A 12,452-nucleotide genomic window follows, 5' to 3' on the forward strand; every position below is an offset into this window, starting at 1 on the left:
GGCTGGAGTGGAGGGGCTGTGGTTCAGCAGTAGAGCATCTGCTTGGCATGCAGAAAATCCCCGGCATCTCCAGTTAAAGGGACAAGGCAAGCTTCATGTGTTCAACTGATTTCCCTCCATACAGATTTATATGCACTATCCAGTCTCATCTTGCTTTGCTAGCTCTCAACAGTTGGGACTGGTTGACGCCCACTTGGAGTAGATCATCCATTCTTTTGACTGCGTCATATTTTCATCTGTGCGGTGCATTCTGACATCTGGGGAAACCGGGTGTCTCATAGGCCTGCCAGCCTCCAGGTGGGGCCTGGAGACCTGCAGGAATTACAACTGATCTCCAGACGACAAAGATCAGTTCCCCTAGAGAAAATGGCATTATAACCTGCTGAGGGTCCCTCCCCTCCCCAAACCCTGTCCTCCCCAGGCTCCATCGCCCAAATCTGTAGGAATAACCCAACCTGGAGTTGGCAATTCTAGCTTCTCTTTGCGATCCCAGCATCCCACTCTTCTCTTGTTTGAAGCTCTTTGTGTGCATGCAGACATATGTCAACCAACTGTCTGTAACACTTCCTACATCTGATGGGCCCCGCTTGCAATAATGTGTGCTGCAATAAATTCTGCAGAGTGCTGCAGCTAAAATAAGAGATCCCCCTCTGGAATTTATGATTCCTAAGATTCTTTGGAAATGGCTGTGAAAAGTAAACTGCTGCCGAGTGGAGGTTAAGTGTGCGTTGTAGCCATGCCATCAGATTTCCTTAGCTGTTGGTCCTTGTGCTTCTCATATTGTCTTAAACCTCAAAGCATAAAATATTCTGTCTCAAAAACAATTAAGAAGAAAGAGGAGTTGGTTTTTATATGCTGACTTTCTTTACCACTTAAGGAAGAATCAAACCGGCTTACAATCACCTTCCCTTCCCCTCCCCACAACAGGCACCTTGTGAGGCAGGTGGGGCCGAGAGAGAGCTGTGACTAGCCCAAGGTCACCCAACTGGTCTTATGTGTAGGAGTGGGGAAACAAATCCAGTTCACCAGATTAGCCTCCGCTGCCCATGTGGAGGAGCAGGGAATCAAACCCGGTTCTCCAGATTAGAGTCCGCCGCTCCAAACCACCGCTCTTAACTACGATGCCACGCTGGAGAATGCAGAAAATGGAGGCGGACAATAACAATGGGTGGACTTACACTGTGCCATCCCATAATAGGAAGACCCCCAATCCAGTCATCTGCCCGGTCTCGCCAGATCTTGGAAGCGAAGTGGGGTCAGCCCTGGTTAGTACTTGGATGGGAGGTCACCGAGGAAGGAGGTCCAGGGTTGATACACAGAGGCCGGCCATGGCAAACCACTTCACAAACCGGTGAGACTAAAAAGCTCTGAACTTCAGCCAGCTCTTGCCTTAAATTCATAGGAACATTACAATACAGAATGCAGTGTAGACCACAGTGGAATCAGGATTTGCAGGAACATCTAAAGCTGCCCTATATCAAGTCCGGGTCCACCAATATTGCCTACTGTGTCTGGCAGATAGGGTTGCCAACTTCCAGGTGGTGGCTGGAGAGCTCCTGGGATCACAACTGATCTCCAGGTGACAGAGATCCGTTCCCCTGGAGAAAATGGCTGCTTTGGAAGGTGGACTCTGTGGCATTATACCCTGTTGGAAGTCCCTCCCCTCCTCCAAATCCTCCCCAAATCTATAGAGGTCAGCTCACCTGGCGAAAATGGCCGCTTTGGCAATTGGACTGTATGGCATTGAAGCCCCTCCCCAAACCCCGCCCTCCTCAGGCTCCACCCCCCAAAATCTACAGGTATTTCCTAATACCTGGAGGTGGCAACCCTGCTGGCGGAGGTTTTCCCAGGTCTCTGGCAAACAAGGGCCTTTCCTCCCACCTGAAAGACCTTTTCAGCTGCAGATGCCCGAGGCTGAACATCCCGCATGCAAAGTCATCTCCCTGTTACCAGCCACCGTCCTTCTTTTTGAGAATTATGATCAATACCTACAGCCCTCCAGGAGTGAGGAAAACAATTTAGTCCCCTCTGCTATGAACCATAGCAGGATTCCTCAACTTTTTTGGGCCTGGGGGCACCTTTGGGATTCTGACATGGGGTGGGGGGCACTGCCGCACAATGGCTGCTGCAGCTTATCTTCAGTCACACAGTGAAGATCCTTGTGCTGTGGTGGAAACTGCCGCCAAAGCAAAGTCGGACTAGATAATGGCTGTTAGCGCACTTGTATTCCCACCGATGTATTAAGAGTTTGAAAACGTTATAAAAAAATACTGTTCGCACTTTGGCCCCTTTAGCTGTGAAGACGTCTTCCAACCGTTTATAAGCCGTGGTATCCAAAAACCCTTTTAAAGCGATGTTTTTTTACAACATTTTCAAACTCTTAATACATCGCTGGGAATACAAAGTGCGGTAACCCCCATTCACATCTCCAATGGCCAGTCAGAAGTCTTGCTGGGCAAAAGCCCTACCTGCCCTCAAGTGAAAAAAACACTTGGTAGGGTTGCCAGCTGTGGGTTGGGAAATACCTGGAGGTTTTTGGGGTGGAGGCTGGGGTTTGAGAGAGGGGAGGGACTTCAATGCCATAGAGTCCGATTGCCAAAGCGGCCATTTTTTCCAGGAGAACTGATCTCTATCGGTTGGAGATCAATTGTAATAGCAGGAGATCTCCAGCTAGTACCTGGCGGTTGGCAACCCTAGAAATATCTGGAGATTTTGGGGGCAGAGCCTGAGGAGGGCAGGGTTTGGAGAGGGGACGGACTCCAATGCTATAGAGTCCAATTGCCAGAGTGGCCATTTCCTCCAGAAGAACTGATCTCTATTGGTTGGAGATCAGTTATAATAGCAGGAGATCTCCAGTTACTACCTGGAGGTTGGCAACCCTCCTTGGTGGGCACCACAAAGGGTGTCTGTGGGTACCACATCGGGGACCCCTGAATTTTAGCATGAGTCTTATCAGTGTTGGCTTAGAAAGAAAAGAAAGCAAAACCAAGTTGCAAAGCTGCGCGAAAAATGACCCCTGCTGGCTTGGGTGGGGTTTGGAATGGACACTCTTAGGATTTGTGAGCGTTGGCTCACAAATTAACTTGATCTTGGTGGCCACCGACAAATCCTTACACTTCAGAATCTTTTCTAGCTCCTTCATGGCTGCCCTTCCCAGTCTCAATCTCCTTCTGATTTCTTGGCAAATCAAACATTTACTGATAATAAATCATCAAGAAATTTATTTTAAAACAATTCTTTGTTATACATATAATTTTACCATTTACTGTTGCCAATTTTTTTGCAACCCCCACATTCAGTTATGCGACTTCATATGGGGTTGCAACCCACAGTTTAAGAAGCTTTGATCTAGGTCAGTGTTGTCTACTCAGACTGGCAGTGGCTCTCCGGGATCTCAGGCGGAGGTCTTTCGCATCACCAGTAGCCTGGTCCTTTCAAGTGGAGGTGCCGGGGATTGAACCTGGGACTTTCTGCATGCCAAGCTGAGGCTCTAGCAGTGAGCCGCAGCTCCTCCCCTTTCCAGGAGCAGGTGGATGAAAAGTACTTTGCAAGGCATCTGCTTGGCAGAACAAGTGTTGCTACTTCCAAAACTGATTACAAGACGTTTCATTTCTGTTTGTTGGTGTAGGCCTGTCCTGGCACTAACCTGAAATACACTACCAGTATAACTTCTCTTGTTATCTCTGCAGACACAAATTCACAATTTTGAGAACTGCAAAACCAAGTATCTGTAGTGTAGTGGTTAAGAGCAGTGGTGGACTCTGATCTGGAGAACCGGGTTTGATTCCCCACTCCTCCACATGAGCAGCGGAGGCTAATCTGGTGAACTGGATTGGTTTCCCCACTCCTACCCATGAAGCCAGCTGGGTGACCTTGGGCTAGTCACAGTTCTCTTAAAGATCTCTCAGCCCCACCTACCTCACAGGGTGTCTGTTGTGGGGAGGGGAAGGAAAGATGATTATAAGCCAGTTTGAGTCTCCCTTAAGTGGTAGAGAAAGTCAGCATATAAAAACCAAATGTTCCCCTTCCTCTTCTTGAAAAAGTGCCCAAAATATACTTACAGAAATCTCTGGAAGAGCATGACATTGTGAATGCGTTAACAGAATTCATTTACCAAAAAACATTGCTTGAATATACAGCCTCATGCTACATAATTAAAAGCTAATCCTTATTTCATGATGAATAACCTTTGGACTACAACGTATCTTAAATAGAAAACTATCCTTAGACAGATTTTTCCTCAAAAAGCATTTTATTTAAAAAAATGAGATTTAAATTTAAAAATTTGTTTTGAATTTTTTTAAAATATGATTTTTTAATTTTTAAAATGATCATTGATTTTTATTGATCCTGCTGTGACCTGACAACCCTTTACATGTGCACGGTCCTGACTTGCATGGCCACTATTGCCAGAACCGCATCTGCAAACCATAGGGTTGCCAACCTCCAGGTACTAGCTGGAGATCTCCTGCGACTACAACTCCAGCCAATCGCGATCAGTTTACCTGGAGGAAATGGCCGCTTTGGCAATTGGACTCTATAGCATTGAAGTCCCCCGCTTCCCAAACCCCGCCCTCATCAAGCTCCACCCCAAAAACCTCCCACCTGTGGCGAAGAGGGACCTGGCAACCCTATTGCCAGGTCGGAGTTAGGGAATACCTGAACATTTTGGACTTGGGGCCTAAGGAGGGTGGGGTTTGGGGAGGGGAGGGATTTCAAAGTGGCCATTTTCTCCAGGTGAACTGATCTCTGTCGCCTGGAGATCAGTTATAATAGCGGGAGATCTCCAGCCACCACCTGGAGGATAGAATTCAAGGTGCAAGCACCAGCAAAAGTAAACCTATAGTAAGGTAACTACAATACAAAATTGCTCTTAAAATATATATATATTGAGAGTAATTTCTAACAGGCGCAACCTTGGTTGAGCAAACAGGAAATTTACAAAAGGTCCAAAGTAGATTCAATATAACAGCATACAAGCGTTACACAAAGATAAATATTGGCAAAGTGCTCAATGCACATCATAATTTCAAGTCCATGCATGTAGATTGCAAAATTCAAGCAACGGAGACAAGACGTGGTGCAATGGAAATCCGGTGTAATTCCATTTCATATGAAACTTTTTCAAGCTCTTAGTCCTTCCGTGCTAAGTTCATTCAATATATGAAGGAGTGTGCCTTTTTTGTATACATGGACGGCAAAGTAAGACTACCACCTGGAGGATGGCAACCCTAGCAAACCAAGTGACGCTATGTCCCCAAACTGGGAAATGAAGAGCCTGAGGTGGGGGGGTGGGGATGGCATTGGAAAGGCAGGCTATAAATAAGCTGATCTGTCCCATCCTTGGCACACTGGCGTGGAGCTGTGCCTGGCAGCTTATCCTGCTGGCCAGGAGCCCTCTTGCAGAGCTGAGTTCCTGCCACGTGGTTGCCAAACGTGAAAGTCCTCTTTGAAGAGGCTTATCTCCTCTGTGCCCTAAACTGTGCTGGGAGCTCAGCTGACCTTCACTGAAACGCTGGGGATGTATAAATATCCGGTCACCGGTCACACGGTTTCCTTTGCAGGGAGTCGTGCCGGTAGGGTTGCCAGGTCCCTCTTCGCCACCGGCAGGAGGTTTTGGGGGCGGAGCCTGAGGAGGCGGAGTTTGGGGAGGGGCTTCAATTCCATAGAGTCCAATTGCCAAAGCGGATATTTTCTCCAGGTATACTGATCTCTATCGGCTGGAGATCAGTTGTAATAGCAGGAGATCTCCAGCTAGTACCTGGAGGTTGGGTTTATTCAGAGACTTCTTATCTTTATTTACATATTTGCGGTTGTTTCCGCTTCATTGTGACTCTTTTGGCATACTGGAAATGGACTACTTGGAGGACTTTATGTGTTAGTTGTGGTGTATGGTTATTTATACTTCAATGGGAATTATACACTACATACATCCATGGCTGTATTGGGTTTTGTATCCCCTTTTTTCTGAGACTATTTTGGCAACACATGATTTGTTTCTAAATATTTAAGTTTTGTGGCCAACGTTGCTGTGACTTTTCATTGCTTTCCTTGTTCAGCACGGTTCTTTTGTTTATTTTGAGTACCTGGAGGTTGGCAAACCTATGGGGAGATGTAGCCGGGCTTGCCCATACTGCGGCCGGCATTCAAATAGCAAGCCTTTAAATGCCTGCAGTGGGAGTGTGGAACGTATAAATATCTGGTAGCTGGTCAAACGGTTTCTTTTGCAGGGTGCTGGGGTATTGCCATTCGTGCGGGGTAGGACAGCCATTGTTGCCGAACTGCTTTCTCTAACCCTGTGGTTCTTAACTTTGAATCCACTTTGCAGAATTATCTGGAATGTGATGTAGTGGTTTGGAGCGGTGGACTCTAATCTAGAGAACCGGGTTTGATTCCTCACTCCTCCACATGAGTGGCGGACGCTAATCTGGGGAACGAGGTTGGTTTCCCCACTCCTCCACGTGAAGCCTGCTGGGTGACCTTGGGCTAGTCACAGTTCTCTTAGAGCTGTCTCAGCCTCACTTACCTCACAGGGTGTCTGTTGTGGGGAGGGGAAGGGAAGGAGATTGTAAGCCGGTTTGATTCTCTTTAAAAGGTAGAGGAAATCGGCATATAAAAACCAACTCTTCTTCTGCCAAGCCTCAAGGAAAAACGTAAGACATGAAAACAGGCCTCCTGGCAAAGCAACTTCATTTGTATAGGCCTGTGTATGAAGGCCCTCACCTGAATGGCCCAGGCTAGCCCGATCTCAGATCTCAGAAGCTAAGCAGGGTCAGTCCTGGTTAGGACCTGGATGGAGGACTACCAAGGAAGTCCAGGGTTGCTACACAGAGGCAGGCAATGGCAAGCCACTTCTGCTCATCTGCCCTGACCTGGATGGTCCAGGCTAGCCTGATCTCATCAGATGTCAGAAGCCAAGCAGGGTCAGTCCTGGTTAGTACTTGGATGGGAGACCAACAAGGAAGTCCAGGGCTGCTATGCAGAGGCAGACAATGGTAAACCACCTCTGTTCATCCGTGACTTGGATGGCCCAGGCTAGCCCGATCTCATCAGATCTCGGAAGCTAAGCAGAATCAATCCTGGTTAGTACTTGTATGGGAGACCACTACGGGAGTACAGGGTTTGCGATGCAGAATCAGGCAATGCCAAACCACCTTGGTGAATCGCTTGGCTTGAAAACTTTATGGGGTCGCCATAAGTCGGCTGTGACTTGACGGCCCTTTCCACCACTATATCTTTGATGTGTTCAGACAGTACAGAGATCGCAAGTACGAGAGACTCGTTGAATGTAGACTGTGGTTGAATGTGAAATGTAGTAGGCCATCAGACAACTCCTTAACATTAGGCTTGGCTCCTGTTTTCTCTGTACCTCAGAGAAGCAAATACAGCAGAGGAACATCCGACATTTGCGGAGAAATAATATTTTGTATTTTTTATTGAAAAGAACGTGCTAACAAACTTTTGGGTTGCAAGGACCTCTTCAGCTTACCCCGTAATAATACATTCTTCTCAATGGAAGGGCAAGGCTGAAGTCTCTCAGGGATGGGCTGTGGCTCAGTGGTAGAACCTCTGCTTGGCATGCAGAAGGTCCTGTTGTGCCTAAAAAAACAGTTATCCCAGATATCTGATCAAGGATAGCGCACTGGAGATCAGGAAATTACTTTACAGCTTACTATTTAATGGTACCAAGTTTAAACAGTGCAAGCCGGGATCAAAATCTCTCCAGCCGAAACACAAAGAGTCAGACTGCAGAAAAAAACCACCTTGCTGTTTTGAATTGCTCAGTTATATACACTTCTAACAATAATGATGCTTTTCTTGAATCACCTCACAAGCCGTCATTGTTAAAACAAACAGTTTCTGTAAAACCAGTGCAAAGCAGTTGTCTCGCGAAGGTCGTTGTAATGAGATGATGCGGTAGCAGAGTACAGGAAAATCGGCTCTGCCTGGCAATGTTTGCAACTTTTAGGAATGTATGTGAGTGTTTATGCAGATTAAGTGTATTGAAAGCAAGAGAAGACAGAGAGGAAGGGGGGTGATTCTTGACACGCGTTTATCTACATGGGTGTTCTGTCTAAAAGGAGGATTCCTGCACCTGTTCAGGTACGCAGGCAGTTAATAGCGCCACAGGTAAAATACCTTTATTGTGGGCACTTCAGTCCCAGGTTCAATCCCTGGCATCTCCAGTTAAAAAAGAAGCAGGCAGTACGTGATGTGAAAGACCGCCACCTGAGACCTGGAGAGCCGCTGTCAGTCTGAGTAGACAGTACTGACCTTGATGGACGGGTGGTCGGATTCAGTATAAGGCAGCTTGGTTTTAAAAGCAGAGGGGCTGTGGCTCAGTAGTAGAGCCTCTGCTTGGCATGCAGAAGGTCCCAGGTTCACTCCCCGGCATCTCCAGTTAAAAAAAGGGCCAGGCAGTAGATGATGTGAAAGACCTCCACCTGAGTCCCTGGAGAGCCACTGCCAGTCTGAGTAGACCTTGATGGACCGAGCGTCTTAAGTCGGTATAAGGTGGCGCCGTGTATTCATGTGTCCTCCCTCTTCTTGTCTTTTAGCAACAGCAGCTCAGAATCCTTGGACAGGTTGCTTCCCCCGGTTGGCACCACCCGTTCCCCACGGAAACGGACCACTAGCCAGTGCAAATCGGAGCCCCCCCTCCTGCGGACAAGCAAAAGGACCATCTACACTGCCGGCCGGCCGCCCTGGTACAATGAACACGGCACACAGTCGAAGGAGGCGTTTGTCATTGGTGAGAGAGCCCGTTGCCGAGGGTGCCATTTTGAACGTTATTTTTAAATATATATATACATATTAAATTATATTAAATTAAATATTAAAATTTTAATCGCAACCCCCAATCAGAAAGAATTAAACATATAATAGCAATTGGTGGTAGGTCTACGGATAAGCAGTTGTAAAAGGTTTCCAGATATCCAAAAATATGTCCATGTGCAGTAGTAATCTAAATGTGATATGTTGATAAGGTTGTAAGGTCCTCTGTTCACTGGATTTCAGGAAATGGGCATTTATTTTTCCAGTGTTGTAATATATTGAACGTTCTGTAATATGGTAATGCGCCGGTATAGATGTAGGGCGCAGCCACATTTGGAATACTTTGTGCTATTCTTGTCAGGGTACCTCAAAAAATGCAGAAGGGGGTGATTGAAATTATCGAGGGGTTGGAGCATCTTTCCAATAAGGAAAGTCTTAAGAGTCCAGGACTTTTCTGTTTAGGAAAAAGATGTCTGAGCAGGGACATGATTGAAGTTTGTAACACGATACATGGGTTAGGAAAACTGGGTAGAGAGAATGTTTACTCCCTCTCTCGTAATACTAGAACTTGGAAGCACCCAATGAAGTTGCTGTGCTTCAGGGCAGACAAAAGGAATTATTTATTTGATTAACTTATGGGACTCGCTGCCAAAGGATGTAGTGATGGGTGCAGGCACAGACACCTTTGAAAGGGGACTAGACAGATTCATAGAGGACAGGTCTATCAGTGGCTACTAGCCGTGGTGATAAAGGGGAACCTCCACATTCCAAGGCAGTAAGCCTCTGATTTCCAGTGCCAGGGGGCAACATCAGGGGAAAGCCTCAGCTTCTATGCCCTGTTGTTGGACCTCCAGAGGGACTGGTTGGCCACTGTGGGAGACAGGATGCTGGACTAGATGGACCACTGGTGAGATCCAGCAGGGCTCTTCTGAGGTTCTTATGATTCGAATCATTGGAGGTGAGGGTAATGTTTAGTAAAGTTTCAGGGCTGACTTTCCAATTCTTGTAAAGCTCCACTGTGAAGAGCAGTCTCTATCAGAAACAGAGTGGATCCTTGTTAAGTCCAGAGCCGTTCGGCTCTCCTTTCTATTTGTAATGGCCCCTATGTGGCCCGTTCCCACCTAGACATTTTGGTGTGGGTGCAGCGGAAATGTCTGAGGATGGGCAGTGCCAGCATCAAATGGCTTGGGGATGGCCATGGGGATGCTGGCCCCAGACACCTCCATCCCCCAAACTATTATTTTCATGGCAGGGGTGCTTTTCTCGCCCCTTTATGGATACAACCATGCTGGTAGGGCCAGAGAGTTGGGAACTCCGGTTCACATCTTCATTCAGCCATGAGGTTCAATGCTTAGGTCTTTTGCAGCCCAGCATCTACCAGCCTGACCTCGCCTTGCAGGGCTTTTGTGAGGTTAAGTTGTGAGTTCGAATTCCTTGGAGGGAGGGTTACAAGGATACAAATGTACTTTTCCAGTTAGGACTAATAGTAGTACTGATATTAAGTACTATCTCAACCTGGATGGCCCAGGCTAGCCCAAATTGTCAGATCTCAGAAACTAAGCAGGGTTGTCCCTGGTTAGGACTTGGATGGGAGACCACCAAGGAAGTCCAGGGTCGCTATGCAGTTGGCAATGGCCAACCACTTCTGTTCATCTCTTGCCTTGAAAACCCCATGAGGGTTCAACATAAGTTGGCTGCGACTTGACAGCACTTTACACCACCAATATTACTAGTTGCATCCCAAGAAGAAGAGAAAGGCAGAGCAAGAAAGATCCTAACATTTGTAGGGACAATGAAGTCCCAATCTTGAAGCAAACATCTGAGTTGGTTTGAATTTATCGGAGCCAAGGTACAATTTGCTACATGCCAGTAAAGAAAAACATAAAGATCCTCTGGGTTCTGAACTGCTCCTGTTCCCTGGTCTTCTGAACTTACTCCCTTGTTCCTTTTCAGGTCTTGGAGGTGGAAGTGCCTCTGGGAAGACCACCGTGGCCAGAATGATCATAGAGGCTTTGGACGTCCCCTGGGTTGTTCTCCTTTCTATGGACTCGTTCTACAAGGTAAGGAAAAGAGACGGGGCTGGGAATTGCTGCCCAGGATCCTAGCTTTTAAGTATCTTTTTCGTTCATTTGAAAGAATAAAATGCAAAATGGAAATCTCATCTAATAATATTGTCGAAGACTTTCACGGTCAGAGTTCATTGGTTCTTGTAGGTTATCCGGGCTGTGTGACCGTGGTCTTGGTATTTTCTTTCCTGACGTTTCGCCAGCAGCTGTGGCCGGCATCTTCAGAGGAGTAACACTGAAGGACACTGTCCTTCAGTGTTACTCCTCTGAAGATGCCTGCCACAGCTGCTGGCGAAACGTCAGGAAAGAAAATACCAAGACCACGGTCACACAGCCCGGATAACCTACAAGAACCAATCATCTAATAATGTTCAAATCAGAATGAGAGGGAGGGCAGGAAGGGATGTGTCAGTACTCCGCTCTTGTGGCCCTTTCTTACATGCCCAGGGTAATGCCGATCAGCACTTAGAGGTCAGGAAGCAATTTTCCTCCAGACCAGAATTGGCCAGGGATCCCGGAGGGGGGGAGTTTGGCCATCTTCTGGGCATGGAGTAGGGGTCACTGGGGGTGTGGGGGGGAGGTAGTTGTGAATTTCCTGCATTGTTCAGGTGGTTGGACGAGATGACCCTTGGCATGCAGAAGGTCCTAGGTTCAATCCTTGGCATGTCCTGTTCAAAGGACCAGGCAGGTAGGTTATGTGAAAGACCTCTGCCAGTGACCCTGGAGAGCCGCTGCCAGTAGACGATACTGAGTAGACGATACTGACCTTGATGGACCCAGGGTCTGATTCAGTAGAAGGCAGTTCCATGCGTGTTCATGTGTGTCTGTCTCTCTCAGGTGCTGACGAAAGAGCAGCAGGAGCAGGCAGCCAGCAACGACTACAACTTCGACCACCCGGACGCCTTCGATTTTGACCTGATCATCTCCACCCTGAAGAAACTCAAGCAGGGCAAAAGCGTCAAGATACCCATCTATGACTTCACCACCCACAGCCGCAAGAAAGAATGGGTGAGATAGAATCATAGAGTTGGAAGGGTCCATAGAGGCCATCTAGTCCAACCCCCTGCTCAATGCAGGATCAGCTTAGAGCATCCCCGACAAGTGCTTGTTCAGCCTCTGCTTAAAGGCTGCCAGTGAGGGGGAGCTCCCCACCTCCCTAGAAGAAGAAGAGGTAGAAGAAGAAGAGTTGGTTTTTATATGTCGGCTTTCTCTACCGCTTAAGGCAGAATCAAACCGGCTTACAATCGCCTTCCCTTCTCCTCCCCACAACAGACACCCTGTGAGGTAGGTGAGGCTGAGAGAGCGTGACTTGCCCAAGGTCACCTACTTGGCTTTTTGTGTAGGAGTGGGGAAACCAACCTGGTTCACCAGATTAGCCTCCGCCGCTTAGGTGGAGGAGTGGGGAATCAAACGCTGTTCTCCAGAACAGACTCCACTGCTCCAGACCACTGCTCTTAACCACTACACCACTCTGGCTGATTCAGGTAGCTGATTCCACTGTCAAACAACTCTTATTATTAAAAATGTTTTCCTAATATCCATCTGGTACCTCTCCACCCACAATTTAAACCCATTATTGCGAGTCCTGCCCTCTGCTGCCCACAGGAACAT

At 47.4% G+C, this 12,452-nt stretch overlaps 1 protein-coding gene across 1 annotated transcript in view; it reads left to right on the plus strand.

Moving 5' to 3' along the window:
* UCKL1 (uridine-cytidine kinase 1 like 1) overlaps positions 1-12,452 on the plus strand; it is a 57,802-nt gene that overhangs the window by 19,795 nt on the left and 25,555 nt on the right. Inside the window, exons 3-5 of the mRNA XM_056844909.1 lie at positions 8,559-8,752; positions 10,729-10,835; positions 11,679-11,849. Coding sequence (XP_056700887.1) covers positions 8,559-8,752; positions 10,729-10,835; positions 11,679-11,849 — 472 coding nt within the window. The remainder of the gene's footprint in view (positions 1-8,558; positions 8,753-10,728; positions 10,836-11,678; positions 11,850-12,452) is intronic.

This window comes from Euleptes europaea, chromosome 2 (assembly GCF_029931775.1).
Source record: "Euleptes europaea isolate rEulEur1 chromosome 2, rEulEur1.hap1, whole genome shotgun sequence".
In the NCBI taxonomy this organism is placed as follows: domain Eukaryota; kingdom Metazoa; phylum Chordata; class Lepidosauria; order Squamata; family Sphaerodactylidae; genus Euleptes; species Euleptes europaea.